Below are 16,699 nucleotides of genomic sequence, written 5' to 3'. Positions count from 1 at the left end.
TCTGCTTTGTGACTGAACTCTTTAGTTTGACAACAAAAACCAGAGCCATTTTCACAGAAACACAAATATTAAGTTTGAGATGGTGTCATAGAAGCCAGTTCTTACTGTAAAGTCAAAGGGCAGGCTTGGTTTGAAGTGTGTTGGCATGTCTTTGAAGGATAACACGTAGGGAGACTCCACAATTTTAATGCCCGTCTTCTCTGCTTCAACTAGATCACTGCCTGTACCGAGGAAAAAAAGCCACAATAAAAAAAAAAACCTGGGTATTTATTTGATTTTATATGAATAACTAGGGTATTTTCAATAGCAGCTTTAAAACAGAAGGTTAAAAAATGATTTAACAGACAAAGCAAAGACAGAAACCCAGGACGATGAAAAAAATTAGGATGTACAAGTCAGGCCTAACAGAGAGGAGGTTTAAAAAATATAAACAAAACTCAAGAACAAAATCTGTATTGACAAGGTCAATAAGAAAAATGCAAATAAATTCACCTACCATAACCTTCCATGTGTAATTTATACAGACATTTTCAGTACAAAAATTCAACATTGGAGATAAAAGAACTGTACTAAACCCTGATGAACCGGTGTGGTCATTCTTTTGTTTTGTGAACAGCTTGTCCCACATTTCCCTAAAGTTGCATGACCAGGGTCTGAAAGGACACCCGGTTAAAGATTACACTGTTACACATCCAGCCTGCATGTCAGCAGTGGGGGTTTTCAGATGACACAGTTTATCTGTCCTGTGTTGAGAAGAATAAACAGTGGTCTGATTGCAACATTTTCAGGATTTTGGTCTTTCTGGACTGTGGTTCAATGAACAAAGTAAACACATGACTAGAGGCAGAAACACAGAGAGCAGCTCCACATGTCTGAGCACAAGAAAAATAACTATTGATTTAAATGACACCCATGTTTGACTCATATGTGTTCTGATTTGTTGTACAGTTGACTTTGAGTCATCTCCTGTGTCACTCACCGGACTGAGTGAGCACCGAGGCTTTGACGTACACAGAGTTTCCCACCAAAGACCTGAAGTTAGGATACGCTGTTTTTATCTCCTGCATGTTCAGAGTCACAACTCCTCCATCCAGCTGCAGGAGAGCAAGAACACAGTTATTTCAGAGGGTATGAGACATACTATCCTCCTTTAACAACACTTTTCAAAGTTGGTACACTGTGTAAAATATAAATAAAACAAAAATTGCTTCCAAATCTCCTAAACCCACATTAATTTATGGTAGAACATATCAGATGTTGAAACTGAGACATTTTACCATTTCATGAAAAAAAAAACAAGCACATTTTCAGTTTTATGGCAGCAACACATCTCAAAAAAGTAGGGACAGGGCCATGTTTACCCCTCTTCCTTTAACAACTGTCTGTAACATCTGGGAAGTAAGAAGACTAGATGGAATGAAAGGGCTAGACTGCAGGCAGACCAGTTCAGGACCTAGACTGGATGTGGTATGTGGTTCAGCACTGTCTCACTAAAATAGTCAAGGCCTTCCCTGACAGAGACATTGTCTGAATGGGAGCATATGTTGCTCTAAAACCTCTCTCTACTTCTCAGCATTGATAGTTCCTTTCCAGATGTTAGAGCTGCCCACATCATAGGCACTAATGCAACCCCATACCATCAGAGATGCAGGCGACTGAGCCAGAAGAACAAGCTGGAGGCTCCCTCTCCTCTTTAGTCCACAGGACACAGCGTCCCAATTTAGATTAATCTGACCACAGAACAGTTTTCCATTTTGCATCATCTTAAATGAATTTTGTTCCAGAGAAGACGGCTCTGTTTCTGGATCCTGTTCACATATGGCTTCTTCTCTCCATGATCCAGCTTGAACTGTCATTTGTGGATGGCACAGCCAACTGTGATGACAGACAGTGATTTCTGGAAGCACCAATGCAGTGATTTCCAGTATGGAATCATGCCTGTTTTTGATACAGTGGCCTCTGAGGGTCCCAAGATCACCAACAGCCAACCTTGACCTTTGGTCTTGTCCCTTTCCCACAGATTTCACCAGATTCTCTGAATCTTTGATGATATTATGCACTGTACACAGTGGGATATTCAAAGTCTTCGCAATTTTTATTAGGGCTATTTTCTGAAATTGTTTCACAGTTTAAGACCCAGTTTTTCTCAGATTTGTAAACCTCTGCTCATCTTAACTTCTGAGGGACTCTGCCTCTCTAAAATGCTCCTTTTATACCCAGTCATGTGACTGAGCAGCTGCTAACCAGCCTAACTAGTTGCACAATGATCCTCCAGTGCTTTTCCAGTCACCCCATCCCTACTTTTTTGAGATGTGTTGCTGCCATCAAACTCAAAATGAGCTACATTTTTCACGACATGTTACAGTTTATCAGTTCCAACATCTGCTGTGTTATTTAGGTTCTCTTGTCAATAAAGTATGGGTTTATGAGATTTGCAAACTATTGCATTCTGTTTTTATTTACATTTTACACACCGTCCCATCTTTTTTGGAATTGGGGTTGTACAACAAATCTCAATTTGACAATAAAATCTTTGCTCCGATGTCTTTTAAATATTTAAACATCAATCAACAGCTGAATTTCAGTCTCAAGGAGAGTTCAGTCTTAATCCTGCAGACATTCAGCCTTTAAAGCTCATCATCTCAGTCTTCCAGTTCCATATGACCGCTATGGTGAAGTACTGGCAAACAAATCATGTTTATGCAATAAGCCCAGCACCAAACAGTAAATTTAGAGCAAGTAACTGAAGGAGAAAGATGAATATTTAGCAGCCTCAGGCCGGATATTTGTTTTATTGTTGGTGGAGCCCAAAACTGGACTAAAGGAGATAAAACACAGTTGGCCCCTTATTTCCGACAGGTGTACTTCCTAAAGTGTTTGTTCCCTGAACAGTGGCAACAAGGAAACAGCTGGGTTCAGGAAAATCCCATCCGCTGGTGCAGTGAAGTGACTTACGTCTGAAACCTGCTTCACTGACGGCAGCCTTCTCATCTCATTGTTGATCTTCACTCCAAACACCACGTAGGCTGTCCCCTGCACCGGTTCTCCATACAGGTACCTAAAACAACAGGCAGCAGTCTCTCTCTCTTTCCCTTTGTCTAAGAACAAGTCAAGAATGAGTCTGTGAGTGTTCTGACCTTGCTGAGACCTCCACGCTGAGCTCAGTGTCGTCCAGGTTGAGGAAAGACTTCCTGGGCGTTAAGGTGACATTGAAGGCAGGAAGCACTGGAAGAACAACAGGCCAAGAAAATCAAAAATTGCATACATGCAGAACTGTCCAGCTACTTTCCAATAGTTTGACACCGGGAGCTGAAATAAAATGCAGTGTCTACTGGATTAGATGGTTTCTGGCATATCAGAGGATAAAAGGATAAAAGGAAGACCAGCCGAACATGACCTACCGTATTTCTTCACCACAAAGTTGGCGGTGAATGTGTTCTGCTGCCAGTGGTCAAACTTCGCAATCACCTTCCAGGTGCCTTCTCTGCCACAGATAGACGGCCATAACAGAGATAGTTAAAGCACCATGAATTAATAAAATCAGAGGGATCATTATTTCACACCACAGGAATTTAAATATGAGACCATATCACTGACTAGTTCAGGTACAGGGGAGCTTTGGCCGTCCAACACAGCAGATTTTCACACAGTTCATTCTAAATGGGAAGTCAAGTGAAGTACGTTGTGATTTCATAACTTTGTGTACAAGAAATCCCAGGATGATCCTCCATGATTGGCTGGACTTTCTTGGTCTGAATCAGGATCCTATTAGTCACACTAAACCACCCCAAAATGCATTGCATCCTTCAGATGATCCAATAACGGAGCTAACCAGCCAGCTAATAAGCAGCAAATAAAAGAAACTCTGCTGTGATCAATTTTAGATGTCGTATTAAAAACATTCAATCAAATGTGTGGCTCTATCAATAATGACATTTTAGATTCATCAATTAATCTACCAAGCATGATTTTGGTCCGTTAGAGGAAGCCAGAGGCATGCATGGAGAGAACATGCAAACATCTCCAACCACTGCTCCACCGTGGAGCAACACATCACAAAACCATCAAAACCTTGTAGCAGTGCAGCACAGAGGAGTCTAAAGGAGGCTGGCCTTCACAAACATCCACTGACAAACATCAGTCAGTACATCTTAATTTCATGACAGGAGACTGGTGATGAAGATGAGCCAAAATGATCTTACTTGACAATTTCAGAAAGAGAGAACGAGTCTTTATAGACGCCATCAGCAGCTCTGGTCCTGGCGATCTGTTTAACCACCACACCGTCCGCGTCCTGAAACACACAAACAAAAACTATTTACCTACAAGAGAATCCAGCAAGGCTTTACAAGACCACCCACAATGGGGGGAACTTTCTGGGGCTGATGGGGGGCAGGAAAATCATGATCCATTGTAAAGTTAGTCTGTGATGACAATATTTTATATATAACTGGAAAAGTAACTTTTATCAAAGCAATAAACATGACTTTTATTTATTCATGCTGTAGTACAATAAAGCCTTTCTTTAAAAAAAAATGTAAACCTCTTTTCTTAAACAGAATGACCTTTTTTTGGTCATGTTAACAATGTGGACGGGAGCATGGACTGAACACTGGGGACGTAATTTCAGACTTCTAAGCTAAGCCATGATTTTCTCTGTGTAGAGATGCCAGAGAATAAAGAAGGAACTGAGACAAATTTAAGGGTAAAATAATAAAATAACTGCAAAAATGGGTAAAAAGTGGCCAAAAATTAGCAGGAAAGGAACAGGGGTTAAAGAGTGGCAAAAACTGGCACAAAAGTGTCAAAAAGGGTGAAAAGAGTCAAAAAAGGGTAAAACAAAGCAGCCAAAATGGGAAAAAAAATAGCAGGAAAGCAAGTGAAAAGGGGTCCAAGAGTGGCAAAAATTGGGCAAAAACTATCAAAAAGGGGTTAAAAGAGTCCAAAAAATGGGCAAAAGGTATCAAAAATGGGTTCAAGTTGGCAATAATGGGTAAAAAGTGTCCAAAAAAAAGAAGAGTTACAGCGGAAGGAGGCAAAAAAAAGGTCAAAGAGTGGCAAAAATGGTTTTAAGACCGGCAAATAGGGATAAAAGTGGCAAAAATGGGACAGTATTTTCATAAGGAAGCAACAAGTATTATAAATGGGTTAAAAACTGGTTAAAAATGAAAAAAATATTTGTAAAAAATAAGGAAAGACTGGTAAAAATGCTGAAAAAGTGGTAAAAAGGGGTTAAATAGAGACAAACCCATCAAAAATGGGTTACAAGTGGCAAAAATGTTCCAGACATGGCCCAATAAAGAGTTGAACAGCAATAAATAGTCACAAAAATTGGCAGAAGTGTCAAAAAGGGGTTAAAGAGTCCAAATAAAAAAGGTAAAAGGTGGCCAAAAATGAAAAAGTTATCAGGAAAGGAGGTGAAAAGGGGTCGAAGGGTGGCAAAAATGGTTTTAAGACTGGCAAAAAAGGGACAAAAAAAGTGGCCGTTGCAGATACGTTTTCTGCTTTAAATAAAGAATCATATATCCAACTAAAGAAGGATGTTTTTACCTGGATGTCGATGGTGATGGAGCTGTCAAAAGACTTAAAAGACGGAGAGGACACAAAGGCTCTGAACTGAACTGAGAACAGAGAAAAAAAAATACATAATCTGGTTTAAAAACTGTTCAGTTCAGTCTGACTCATCCCTTTTTTATATCTACATGGCAATGTGGTGACTCTTCAGCTCTCACCCCTGTCTCCAGGGTTGTAGATGGGTTTGTCGGTCTGGATGAAGATGTATCCTGAGTGAAAGGAGACCATCATTGTCCTCTCCTCGGTGTGAAAGTCTCCAAATCTCACTGTCAGGTACACAAACTTGTTCTTCTTCTCATAGCGGTTCAAGAGTTCAGAGGAGAGCTGGGACAGAAAAAGATGCAGGATAACTTAGAAATGGAAGCTCTGATAAAATCAAGGGGTCTTCTTTATGTCTGTGGGAGCGATAAGCCATGAAAAATGATATTAAAGCAAATGTCAAATCATTCATTTGTAAAGTCCTCAGTGATTTACCTGAATGGATTTGAGTGTGTGGTATCCGTTCTCCTGATTAAGTGTGGCGGTGTCCTGCAGCAGCATGACGCTCTTGGTGAAGTCCTGGATGGAGATGGAGACGGTGACTGGGCTGGCCACAGTGTCCGCCTCCAGGTAGATGTTCTCCTGACTGTCTGTCCTCAGCAAGTCTGGAGCCACCAGGGTGAATCTACAAGAACCAAACCCAACAAGAGGCTGAAGATGTGTTGGTTTATGATGTAGGAATATAAAGAACATAGGTGTAAACTTCAGTTACAACAATCATTAAAGCATGTTAAAAAGACACAATAACTACAAACTCCTCTGAAGTAAAAGTCTACCAACAGTAGACTGTGTTCAGTTCTGGTGTTCAGGACTTTTAAAGGGAGCTCTGATGGACTGAGATGGAGTAAAAGTTTGGTGATACCCATGAACACTAAATCTATGTTTATTTTAAGTGTTATGATTTCATGTTTCTTTCCATTTATAGTTGCTAAAAGAATCAAGCCGTACCTTTGAGGATTTTCAGAAGGGGCCGATGCTCTTGATATGCTATGAATAAACAGGACAGGTAGTATGAATGTTAGTTATTACACACTAATGCAAACAAACAGACATGTGGTCACGTCTTCTGTCACTTTGTAGGGACAAAAATGAGTCTAAAACCAAGCAGAGAGGAGGGGTAGTGGTGTTCAGCTAAGATTACAGGGTGAAAGACGACAGTTCAGCACATACAAAAGACATTAAAAGAAATGAAAACCCTCTTACAACAATAAAAAAATATTTGGAATAAAACAGAACGAATTTTACAATAACTGAACTGTGTTGAAAGGGACAATAAAGCATGTGATTGATGCCATAGAAAAACATTATTTATGGACCTTAATTAATTGTGATTAATACATTAATGCGACACCCTTGATTTAATCTGTTTCAAAAATATATGTATACAAATATAAACTGTTTCATCGTTTCATCTTCTCTTCAGTTTCATGAAAATGTTAAACTTAAAACATTTCTCTAAATGTTTTAGCTCTTTAATTATTTCTAACATTTATACACATTTATGTGTTTCTCAAAATGTTTTAGTTTTTTAAAATATTTTTTACATTTACACAAATCTTTGTGTTTCTCAAAACATTTTTTAGTTGTTGAATTCTTGTTTGTTTTACAAATATTTAGCAGGGCCATTTGAAAAAAATAATCAGGTGAAAAGGATCTGATTATTTTTGAGAAATAACTTAATAAAATTATTAAGATTATGAACTCACGAAAAGTTAGATTTATGGATGTAAAAAACAACCTGAATCAAGACTTTCTAAACTCGCTCCAAGTTTATTTTCAATACAAAAAAAATCTAAGATTTTTAGAGAAATAAACTCTAAAAACTGATAGATAAGAGTCATCTGTCAGTGTGTTGTTTTCACATCTTACTGCATTTTTTTTTCACAACTTTTTCAGAACATTACATCTTCTAAACTCCATGGTTATTTTCTTATTGTAAGATAAAGATGTTTTATATTTTGAAATCCTGAGTTTTCATCTTAACCTTAGAGCTTACTTGGCACTTATCCATGCCACAGGCACACCCCGTATAATTTTCTTGGTAACTTTTGAGCCCTTAGTTGTAGACATATACTTGTTTTTCCTCTGAAAGCGCTCCATTTTTCTTTCTAACGATATATCCCATGTTTGCTCTTACAGAATGCTTTCTAGTGAGTCTGGGACTTGGCTGAATTTCTGGGGTCTTAAAAAACTTAAATCAACACCAATAACACAGATTTTGAATGTCTTTTTATCCATTTACAATCCATTTTTAATCGTTCCAGCAGTTAACCTGCCACCATATTGTCTTTGTATCCCAGAAAGCATTGTGACTGGGATGTGACAAGCTGTTCGGTCATCACGTCATGCTTTGCTGAACAGGGCATGTGCACAGACTTATAAACTGAAGTAAAGAGCCTGAATAACTCATAATAGAGAGAAAAAGACACAGAGAGGCTGGGACGTGTCCCCCAGAGTCACTGCATATTAAGCAGTGACTCAAAGTCCCGAAAGCGCGTGGACTTTATTTTGTAAAAATGTGAATATTTTGAAAACTTTTTGTCACAGAATTGTTTTTATTCTTTAGTCTCAGAGAGATGGGAGAACAAGTCTGTGCAAAAAATACATTCATTAAGTCATAAATATAGTCATGAATATTTACTGTGTTTAATACACAAAAATCTCGAGTTTTAATTTGATTTTTTTTTTAAGTCCCATAACTTTTTTGGGCATTACTGCAGCACACCTGAAGAACAGGAAGTTTAGAGTTTGACTGTGCACCACAGGGTTAATGTTTTACAGGCTTTTTAAGACAAGACGTCCAGGAGAGATACACTGGTGAAAAAATTAGCTTTGAGCTCTAAGGGTTAAGGTTGGACTTCTGACACTTAAAAACGTTGAGGTTTTCTTGTAATTTTACCACTTTTTAAACTTGGAAATTTGAAGTTTCTAATCGTAAGTTTACAACTTTTTATTCTGTGGGCTTTTGATATTTATATCATAAGATAACAACTATTAAAGCTTGTAATCTATTTTTTCTATAAGTTAACATCTTTTTAGCCGTTAGAACTCAAAAAATTTAGTTTTTACCTTATGTTTACAACCTTTTAAAACATAGTTTTTTAGTTTCATCTCAAAGGATACAACATTTTAATAAACTAGTTTTTAAGTTATTTTTTTTTCAGTAGTAAGATTAGAAGATAGAAGATAAGATTATGATTTTAAAACTTGATAATTCAAGTTTTGAGCATAAAGTTTATGGCTTATCAACAGTGAAAGTTCGAGTTTTTTTATTGTCATTTTTTAATTTTTGTTTGTTGTTGATTTTTTTTTTTGTAGCAGCTTTACACCTCAGACTAGAAAACTAGAAAATTGAGAAATTTAATGGTAAGTTGATAACTTTTTAAATAAAATTTTGATTTTTTAAAATTTCTATATCATAACAACTCTACAATCTATGTTTTTCAGATGTTTACACAATTTTCTAGTTCTTTCTCACAAGTTTTGAAACTTTTTAATAGTAACTTTATGACTTTTAAACTAGAAAACAGAGGGTTTAATCATAATTTTACAACTTTTTAAACCAAAAACATTTGATTTGTTTTAGATTGACAGCTTACTAAATCCCACAAAGTTTGGTTTCACTTTAATGTGTGACTTTATGATTCTAAAACAAATTCAAGTATTTTTTTTTCTGCTCAACATTCATGGATCCTCTTCATTGTTTTTTTTATTTAATGGTCCTTATACACCATCATAATGTTTCATCAATCATTCATTTTCTGAGAAAATTTAAATTCAAATGCATATGAGATTTTATTTTTAAAGCTGCATTTACAGTGTGTTTTGTTTTCTTTGGCTACTTACTGATGCCGGTCAAAGAACACATCTACTGATTCAAACCTGGGGAGAACATTCAATAAAACAACACAGCACTTTAAGTGTCCTAGACTGAAAAATAAAGGTTAAATCTGATTTTATAATTGTGCACAGACTGTACAGTACCTGTCATGCCACGGCCGTCTGTAAAAAACAAAGATACACTCTTCAATAAAAATATCTAAAGGTTTTATAATTCCTTGAATTCAGGTGAAACAAACAGAATATTACCTTCTGTTGTTGTTATACTGTCCATTGGCCTGACAGAGAAGCATGAGGATTAGAAAATTCTGCAGCGTCCAGCGACCCATGTTGACTGACGGGGAGCTTCAGTGGACTGTGGCCTCAGGAGGGACAGGCAGCGACTATAACAGACCCCAACACCCCTGATCTTCCTTATCAGACAGTTCAGTCAATAGGAAGAGGAGGAGCCAATGTTTCTGATCAATAGTAGTGACCTGATTGAGAAATGCTCTGGTTTGGTCATCAAAACTCAAACATACCACGTGCTGACAAACTTCATGGATGTAGTCTAAAACCTGAAAACCCTAAAAATAAACGTAATAAAGCCTTAAAATGTTTAACTATTGAAAGAATTTTCCATATCTTGTATTGTTTCAGGGAACTGGGTGGCCAAAAAAGGAGGGAGCTACTACACTTACATGTAGGAAGTGTAGCTTTGTGCCAAGTTGAATAATGCTGAAAGCAGGCGACCAGGGCACTCTGTGGATACGGGACAGCAGCCTCTCTACCTGCTGAAAGTTACAGTACTGTTAGATCTACTTTGAGACTACTATTTTAAGGTCATACTTACATTTGGTTGCTTAAAGCAGCATCAGCTGTAGTCTTAACTCACAATGATTACAGCCCTCTCGTTAAATCAAGACTTCACTGAGATTTACTGAAGTTTTTGGAAAGTTGAGTTCAATTCCACCAGCCACTCACAGTCATAGATATCTGTCAGTCTGGAAAGGGTTATAGCTTATAAATACCATTTTCGAGGCTTTGGGACTCCAGCCAACCATGGTGAGAGCCATTATCCACAAATAGAGAAAACTGTGAACAGTGGTGAGCCTTCCCAGGAGTGGCTGGCCTACCAAACTGACTCTAAGAGCGCATGGATGACTCATCCGGGGACAACATCCAAAACCTGCAGGCCTCACTGACTCAGTTAAGGTCAGAGTTCATGACTCAACAGTAAGAAAGAGACTTGGTCAAATATGGCATCATGGGAGAGTTCCAAGGCCAAAACCACTGCTGACAAAAAAAGAATACAAAGGCTCGTCTCACATTTGACTAAAAACATCCTGATGATCCCCAAGACTTCTGGAGAAATATTCTGTGGACTGACGAGACAAAAGTTGAACTTGTTGGAAGGTGTGCGGCCCGTTACATCTGGAGTAAAATTAACACCGCATTTGATAAAAAGAACATCAGACCAGCAGAATTTACATTTAATTTTAGAAAGTTCCATATCACATTTGTGAGGGAATTTAAAACCAACATCATAAGAGGTTAGATTGTCTTATTAAACATTTATGATGAGCTGCCGGATTAAAATCCACTTTTCATTTCACACATGTTGAGGAAGTAAAATTTAGATTAACAACCTGTTCTTTTGTATGATTTTGTAGCATCTCTCCCAGCTGAACAGTCACATAATTCTGCTCATCATAACCACATTATAGTCAGTATGGATTGTAGCAGCTACGTTCAAACCAAATGACTGAAATGACATCTTATTAGGCTAATTTGGTTGACATTTTAAAATGACTTGACCAACAAAGCCAGGCTTTGGCGGGTTTACCACCTCCATTTATTCAATAAGAAAAAAGAAACAAACATTAGAGCAGACGTTTAAGGCCCAGACAAACACTGAAAGGTTGATTTTCACGCTCACAAAAGAAAACTTCAGCATCCATAAATCTAAACAGAAACTGTCCGTGTTGTGTCTCCTTCAGCCTCATAGTCCAGGATCAGAGTCCGAGTCGCTGTAGTCTGCCACCAGCGATGTGATCACTCCTACCGCTGTCTCTTTCCCAGAGTCCTTTGTGCTGGTCTGTCCGTTTGTTTCCTGAGTCGTTCTGTTGTTTGTGTCTGTGACTTCCTGTCTGACGTGTGCGGGTATGACACTCTGGGTTTCCTTTGAAATCTCTCCATCACATGAGCCGACTTCAGGTTGTGACGGTCTGCGGGTGATGGTGGCGCAGAGTTCAGGTTTGCGTTTGCGGATCAGTGAGCTGTGTGAGGAGCTCAGGGCTTTGGCCACGGCTGCTTCTTTGCCCTGCTGGCCCAGCTTGTGGAGCAGACTGCCTGCAGCACCTCCAGGAGCAGCCAACGGAAAGTTGAACCACGAACGAGAGGAGATTTCCTTCCGCTTGCTGTGCTGCTTGTCCTCGTAGGCTAATGGAAGTGGGAAAGGGTGGAAGTTAGATATTGGGAATGGAATACTTAGCAATGTTAAAGATGGTGCCATCAAGAGATTAATGAAGTAATCTAACTAACCATGGGCTCTGTGATTAATTCTGGTTAATCAGTATTGTACAGGTTTACAGACAGACTTCATGCCCATTCATTAAACAGGTAGTATTTCTCTTGGCTAGATATAACCAATCTAAAAACCCTCTAAAAAGATCTTCCAATGTCATGGCTTTCATGCGTGGTGCTTTCTTTTCCAACTTGGCTTTCTAAATGTCAGGGATTATGTACAGGAAAGGGCAAAAGTCATGTGTTCAACAGTAAATAAGGAGACAACTAATAGGCTAAATGATGGGAAAAATGCTCCTCAGTATAATTTGTTAATCTGGAGAGAGAAGGGGGCTGCAACCCAAGAAATTCCAACCAAACAATTATGTTATTAATTTTTCATTGCCAATATGATTTAGAAAGACTCCTTTCAAAAGCTGAGGGGAAGAACCACAAAAAATCTCCCTAGGTACCACACAGAGATGGTTCTTTTCTTAACTGATTACCATGCATATGAATTAAAGTCTGTTTTTGTCTCTTACAGTCAGGTGCCTGGTAGGTGAGCAGTGCTGCCAGTTTCTTGTCCTCGTCCTTCTCCGGCAACAGTGGGATGCTCAGGTTGGTCCTCATCCTCACAGAGTTGTCCTTCTCCTCCTGCTCAGCCAGAACCTTCTTCTCTGTCTGCAAAAACGCAGTAAAACAGAGGTATGGGTCCAGTGAAAGATCAAACAAAGTATGCCAATGTTTTAAGGGTGTTTTCACATAAGGCATGATTGTTTTTGTACCATGTCTGAGTGTGATTGCTCCCCCTCCCCTCTCCACCGCTGGTCTGTTTTTTTACATTAAGAGAATCATTCTATGCCAAAGGAAACCACATGAACCATCTATATATGCTCAGTCTGATACAGTAGGTGTTAAGTAGTTGGTTTGAAAATCTGCCAAGAAGAAGAAAGATGAAGAGTCCACCATTGCAACCACTTGTGTCAACATTTGTTTGTGCTTGGTAGAGACAGTGGAATCCAGCCTGATGGATACTGTGCGTGTTTTTATTATTTCTAAGACCCCAGCTGTTCCTACTTCCACATCTAGTGTGCAGCTCAGAGGAAGAATTGACCTGCAATTGTACTTAATGATGAGCTCTCGGTATTCAAGCACAGTTGTCTAACCATCTCTCTGTTCCCAATAAGGTTATTATAGTAAACTCAAACTAACTAAATAACTAAAACTAAAATTCAAAAATCATTTTAGTTAACTGAAACAAAAAAAATGGAGACAAAATCCTTAGTTTTAGTCTTTGGCAAAACCATACTGCCTGGCCCCTACACCCAAGTCTGGGGAGTGTAAAATTGCCTGATCTGATTGGTTAAGACTTAACACAGCGCTAGTTTTATGTCTGGAGTTTTATTCAAACATCATCATTAAATAAATAAAGTGATAAGTAAAGAGTAGCCTGTTTCAATATGTTTTTAAAATGTATGAAGCTCACTCAGCCCCGACATCTATTCGTAAAAAACTAAAACTAATAAAAACTAAACTAAAACGAAGCATTTTTGCAAAATAAAAACTAAACAAACAAACCAGCAGTCAGAACAAATAAAAACTAAATTGAAATCGAGAACAGAAAGTGAAAACGAAATAAAAATAGAAAATAATGAAAAATCCAAAACTATTATAACATGGGTTCCAAAATCCATATGACTTGTACCTGAGACCAGCTCTTCAGCTTGAACTGCAGAGACTCACAGTGACTGTGACGTCACATACCCTCTATCATTTTGTGTTTTGGTGCTTTTTGATGCAGAAATTTAGTCCAGTTTTGCTTTTTTCTGCTTATTCCTGGTGAGTAAGAACCTTTTTGTTATAAGTGTGATGACACACGGCAGTAGATTGAGAGATGATGGTGTTTCTTCTCGTTAACATCGACATTACTTGGAATATTGCAATATCAGAGGGAGACTATGCACAAAACAGTGACAGTATGACCAGAACTGTTGATAAATATCTCCTTAGTACAGTTTTAGCATACACATCAGATGACCTCTTACCCTGAACTTCCTGCGGAGGGAGCTGTTGAGTTGGAAGTCGTCCTTCCAGCTGGACTGGTAGTCTTGAATCTCAGACAGAGAGGGCAGAGCCTTCCTGAGTTTCTCCTTGTCCTTCCCGCCGTGGTCGAGTTTGAACATGGCGTCTGTTTCTAGTTTCTCTTTCTCTGTCCGCTCTGAGGACACAGAGGAGAAAGTTCATTATCAAAACAACAAAGTGGACTGTACTCTTTTTAAAAATACTGTCTCTGAAAATACAAGCCTAAATTAATTTAACGGTGGATGATGTATGGCTTATAAACACTTTCAGTAAAAGAGTCCACTGTTTGTCCTCTATTTGGTGTCTAACATGACTTCTATACCTGTGGTGAGGATCTGCTCATTCTCCTCCATGTCCCAGCGCTCCTCCTTCCTGCTCGCCCCGCTGACTATCACATAGTCGCAGGACGCCGGGTCAGTCTGCATCTCAATGTAGTTGACACACAGATGACACTTCATCCTGAACCTGATAGAGGAGAGGACAAAAATGAATACAATCTCAAACTGTTGGATTTTAACGAATAATTTAAACCACAGAGCTCAGGTGTTCAAGTGTTTACCTGTAGATTGGCGTGGTGTAGTAGTTCCCCACTTTCTTCTTCTCAGCGTTGTAACGGACCCCTAAAGGAAGCAGAACATCAGAGTGAGCGGAAATGAAAATAGATGCTGTATGGATCTGTGAACGTGACTGAGTGGGTCATATTTTCTTCAAACTCACCCATGCCGATGTGATTCTTGCAGCCATCACACCAGATGTTGTAGGGCATCTCAAACCTTTGTGAACAAAAACAACAGTGATGTCACTATTTCAATCCTAAGTATCATAAAACCTTTTCAAGGTCAAAATCAGCCACTTTTTAAGTATTTTAAAGGTATACAATTACAGGTGCAAGCACTTTCAAGTTGTTTTATCCAAGCACTTTCCAAACCTTTTCAAAACCAGAATGATATCATGGATCTAAGAACTGACCTGATGATGAGGATGCCCTGGGACAGTTTCCTGGCCCTCTCCCGCAAAGCGTGGGTCTTATGATATCCATTGAGGGACCCATGCTGAAAAAACAAATGATTTGAATGTAAATTTCTCCACACACACAATTTTATCAATATATCATACACACAATACTAGTACACACCTTAGCTGGATCAAAATCTGGAGGGTAGTATTTGTTTGTTCCTTTTCTTTCACCCTGTAGAAGAAATCCCAGCAGATACATGGTTAATGGAGAATGAATATTGATTACTTAAAATTGTAACCTTGGGATTATTTATTGTGTGACTGATAAAAGTGAAGCACACAGTAAATATCTTACCATTTCGACGACTCGGTCGAATCAATACTTTTCACCTTAACCTGTTTTAAACAGAGAAAAAGAGAAACCATTTCACTGACAGCATACTGTGATTTTACATGCAACAATACCACAAAATTCACTTTAAATCCTACAGTTCTGAATTTGAAATAAACATAAGATACTTGTGCACTAATGGAAAAGATAGATGCTCAGTTAACCAACCCATAACATTATTATCACACTATAATGCACAACCAGAATGCTACATAATCTACCACATGGCCCCACTTTTACATGGTCAAGAACACAAAGTGTTTCTTGTGCAAAAAGGGCCTGAGTCAAGCGGATTTGGGAGAAGAGCAGGGAATGACCGTCTGGTAGTTGTTTATGTTTGGGGATGATGGGGGGGCAGCAACTGTTTAGGGCTCACAGTGGACCCCCTGGAGTGTGTGGGAATCATTTTGTCGATTTTTAAGTTCAATTCATGACTTATACTACTGATATTTACAGCCAATATAAGGGCTGTACCACTTTAGCCTCTACAGCAGTAACACTACTGTAGAGCATAAAACATGTACTGCAAAAAAATGTATCTGGTATTCTGACTCATTTCAGGTTAAAGAAATATTGCACTGTCTGCGATTAGAATATTGCAGCAGGCCATATTGTGATTTGATCTAATTTGTGATTAATTGCCCAGCCCTAGTGGCTAGTAACTTTTCAAAAAAAGTAGCCACAGTGGCCAGTGAGCAAAAAAGATAACGGTCTAACGGTACGGTACGGTAACGATAACGGTTCACGGTCTGTCTGTGATTTTGTGCCCGACTTTGTTAGAAGTAAATATTCCTCACAAACTTAAACATGGAAATTTAAATAACTATTTAACAAGACTGCAGCACCCAACAAGTAAAAAAGATAATCTGTAACGCTTAATTCTTGCAGGAAATGCCAACAATAAACGTTTACTTTACGTGCTAAGGAACAGATAAAAGTTAAAGAGGTCTGCGTGAGGTTTTATTATGACGTTCGTTTTCATGCTAGCATTAGCAGCAGCTAGCTTGCTACGAACGTTAGCGTCCTAATCTTACAAATATTAACAACACATCGCTAAATGACGACTGCAACTAAATCCATTTGAATAATTATTCTAAACTAAACTCTGAAATGATCACTCTTGGTTGAACACATGGAAAAAATACTTACAAATGCTCTTAGACCTGCACCACCAAATCTGCATCAGAGGGCTGATGGGTAGCGTAGACGTAACAGTGCGTTCACGTGCTGTGGGAATAATCATTAACTCAACCTCCAACTTTGGAAAAATTACATGAAAGCTTATTGAAATTGGTGTGATATTAAATTCACCAAATCTACATGATGTAAAAG

The 16,699-nt window shown here is 38.5% G+C and overlaps 2 protein-coding genes across 3 annotated transcripts in view; both read right to left on the bottom strand.

Annotated features, from left to right (window-relative positions):
• Nucleotides 1–9,831, bottom strand: part of LOC121508499 (complement C3-like) — a 40,830-nt gene extending 30,999 nt beyond the window's left edge. Inside the window, exons 1-13 of one of the 2 annotated variants that reach the window (XM_041785405.1) lie at nt 9,703–9,831; nt 9,598–9,615; nt 9,460–9,495; nt 6,562–6,600; nt 6,049–6,238; nt 5,733–5,898; nt 5,551–5,621; nt 4,203–4,294; nt 3,402–3,484; nt 3,138–3,225; nt 2,956–3,058; nt 980–1,094; nt 106–221 (exon numbers count right to left, since the gene is read on the bottom strand). In XM_041785405.1, coding sequence (XP_041641339.1) covers nt 106–221; nt 980–1,094; nt 2,956–3,058; nt 3,138–3,225; nt 3,402–3,484; nt 4,203–4,294; nt 5,551–5,621; nt 5,733–5,898; nt 6,049–6,238; nt 6,562–6,600; nt 9,460–9,495; nt 9,598–9,615; nt 9,703–9,782 — 1,197 coding nt within the window. In that variant the 5' untranslated portion in view covers nt 9,783–9,831. The remainder of the gene's footprint in view (nt 1–105; nt 222–979; nt 1,095–2,955; nt 3,059–3,137; nt 3,226–3,401; nt 3,485–4,202; nt 4,295–5,550; nt 5,622–5,732; nt 5,899–6,048; nt 6,239–6,561; nt 6,601–9,459; nt 9,496–9,597; nt 9,616–9,702) is intronic. The other variant, XM_041785406.1, reaches the window with a different exon arrangement.
• A 1,428-nt stretch (nt 9,832–11,259) lies between these two features.
• yju2b (YJU2 splicing factor homolog B) lies at nt 11,260–16,588 on the bottom strand. Its single transcript, XM_041785477.1, has 10 exons — nt 16,517–16,588; nt 15,332–15,372; nt 15,155–15,208; nt 14,989–15,071; nt 14,737–14,792; nt 14,579–14,639; nt 14,342–14,484; nt 13,983–14,155; nt 12,480–12,618; nt 11,260–11,874 (listed from the first exon to the last, which is right to left on the bottom strand). The coding sequence occupies exons 2-10, from the start codon at nt 15,332–15,334 to the stop codon at nt 11,435–11,437; spliced, it is 1,152 nt and encodes a 383-aa protein (XP_041641411.1). The 5' UTR covers nt 15,335–15,372; nt 16,517–16,588; the 3' UTR covers nt 11,260–11,434.
• Nucleotides 16,589–16,699: the final 111 nt, after the last annotated feature.

The sequence above is a fragment of the Cheilinus undulatus genome, linkage group 4, assembly GCF_018320785.1.
Source record: "Cheilinus undulatus linkage group 4, ASM1832078v1, whole genome shotgun sequence".
Lineage (NCBI taxonomy): Eukaryota > Metazoa > Chordata > Actinopteri > Labriformes > Labridae > Cheilinus > Cheilinus undulatus.
Note: the sequence above shows the minus strand (reverse complement) of the source record. Positions and strands in the feature narration are given on the sequence as shown.

Excerpts from the sequence above, each read along its gene's own strand:
- yju2b (XM_041785477.1), bottom strand. Across the intron at positions 15,072-15,154 it reads CAGATTTTGATCCAGCTAAG|CATGGGTCCCTCAATGGATA; the intron begins GTGTGTACTAGT and ends TTGTTTTTTCAG. Across the intron at positions 14,156-14,341 it reads TGAGCAGATCCTCACCACAG|AGCGGACAGAGAAAGAGAAA; the intron begins GTATAGAAGTCA and ends CTGTGTCCTCAG.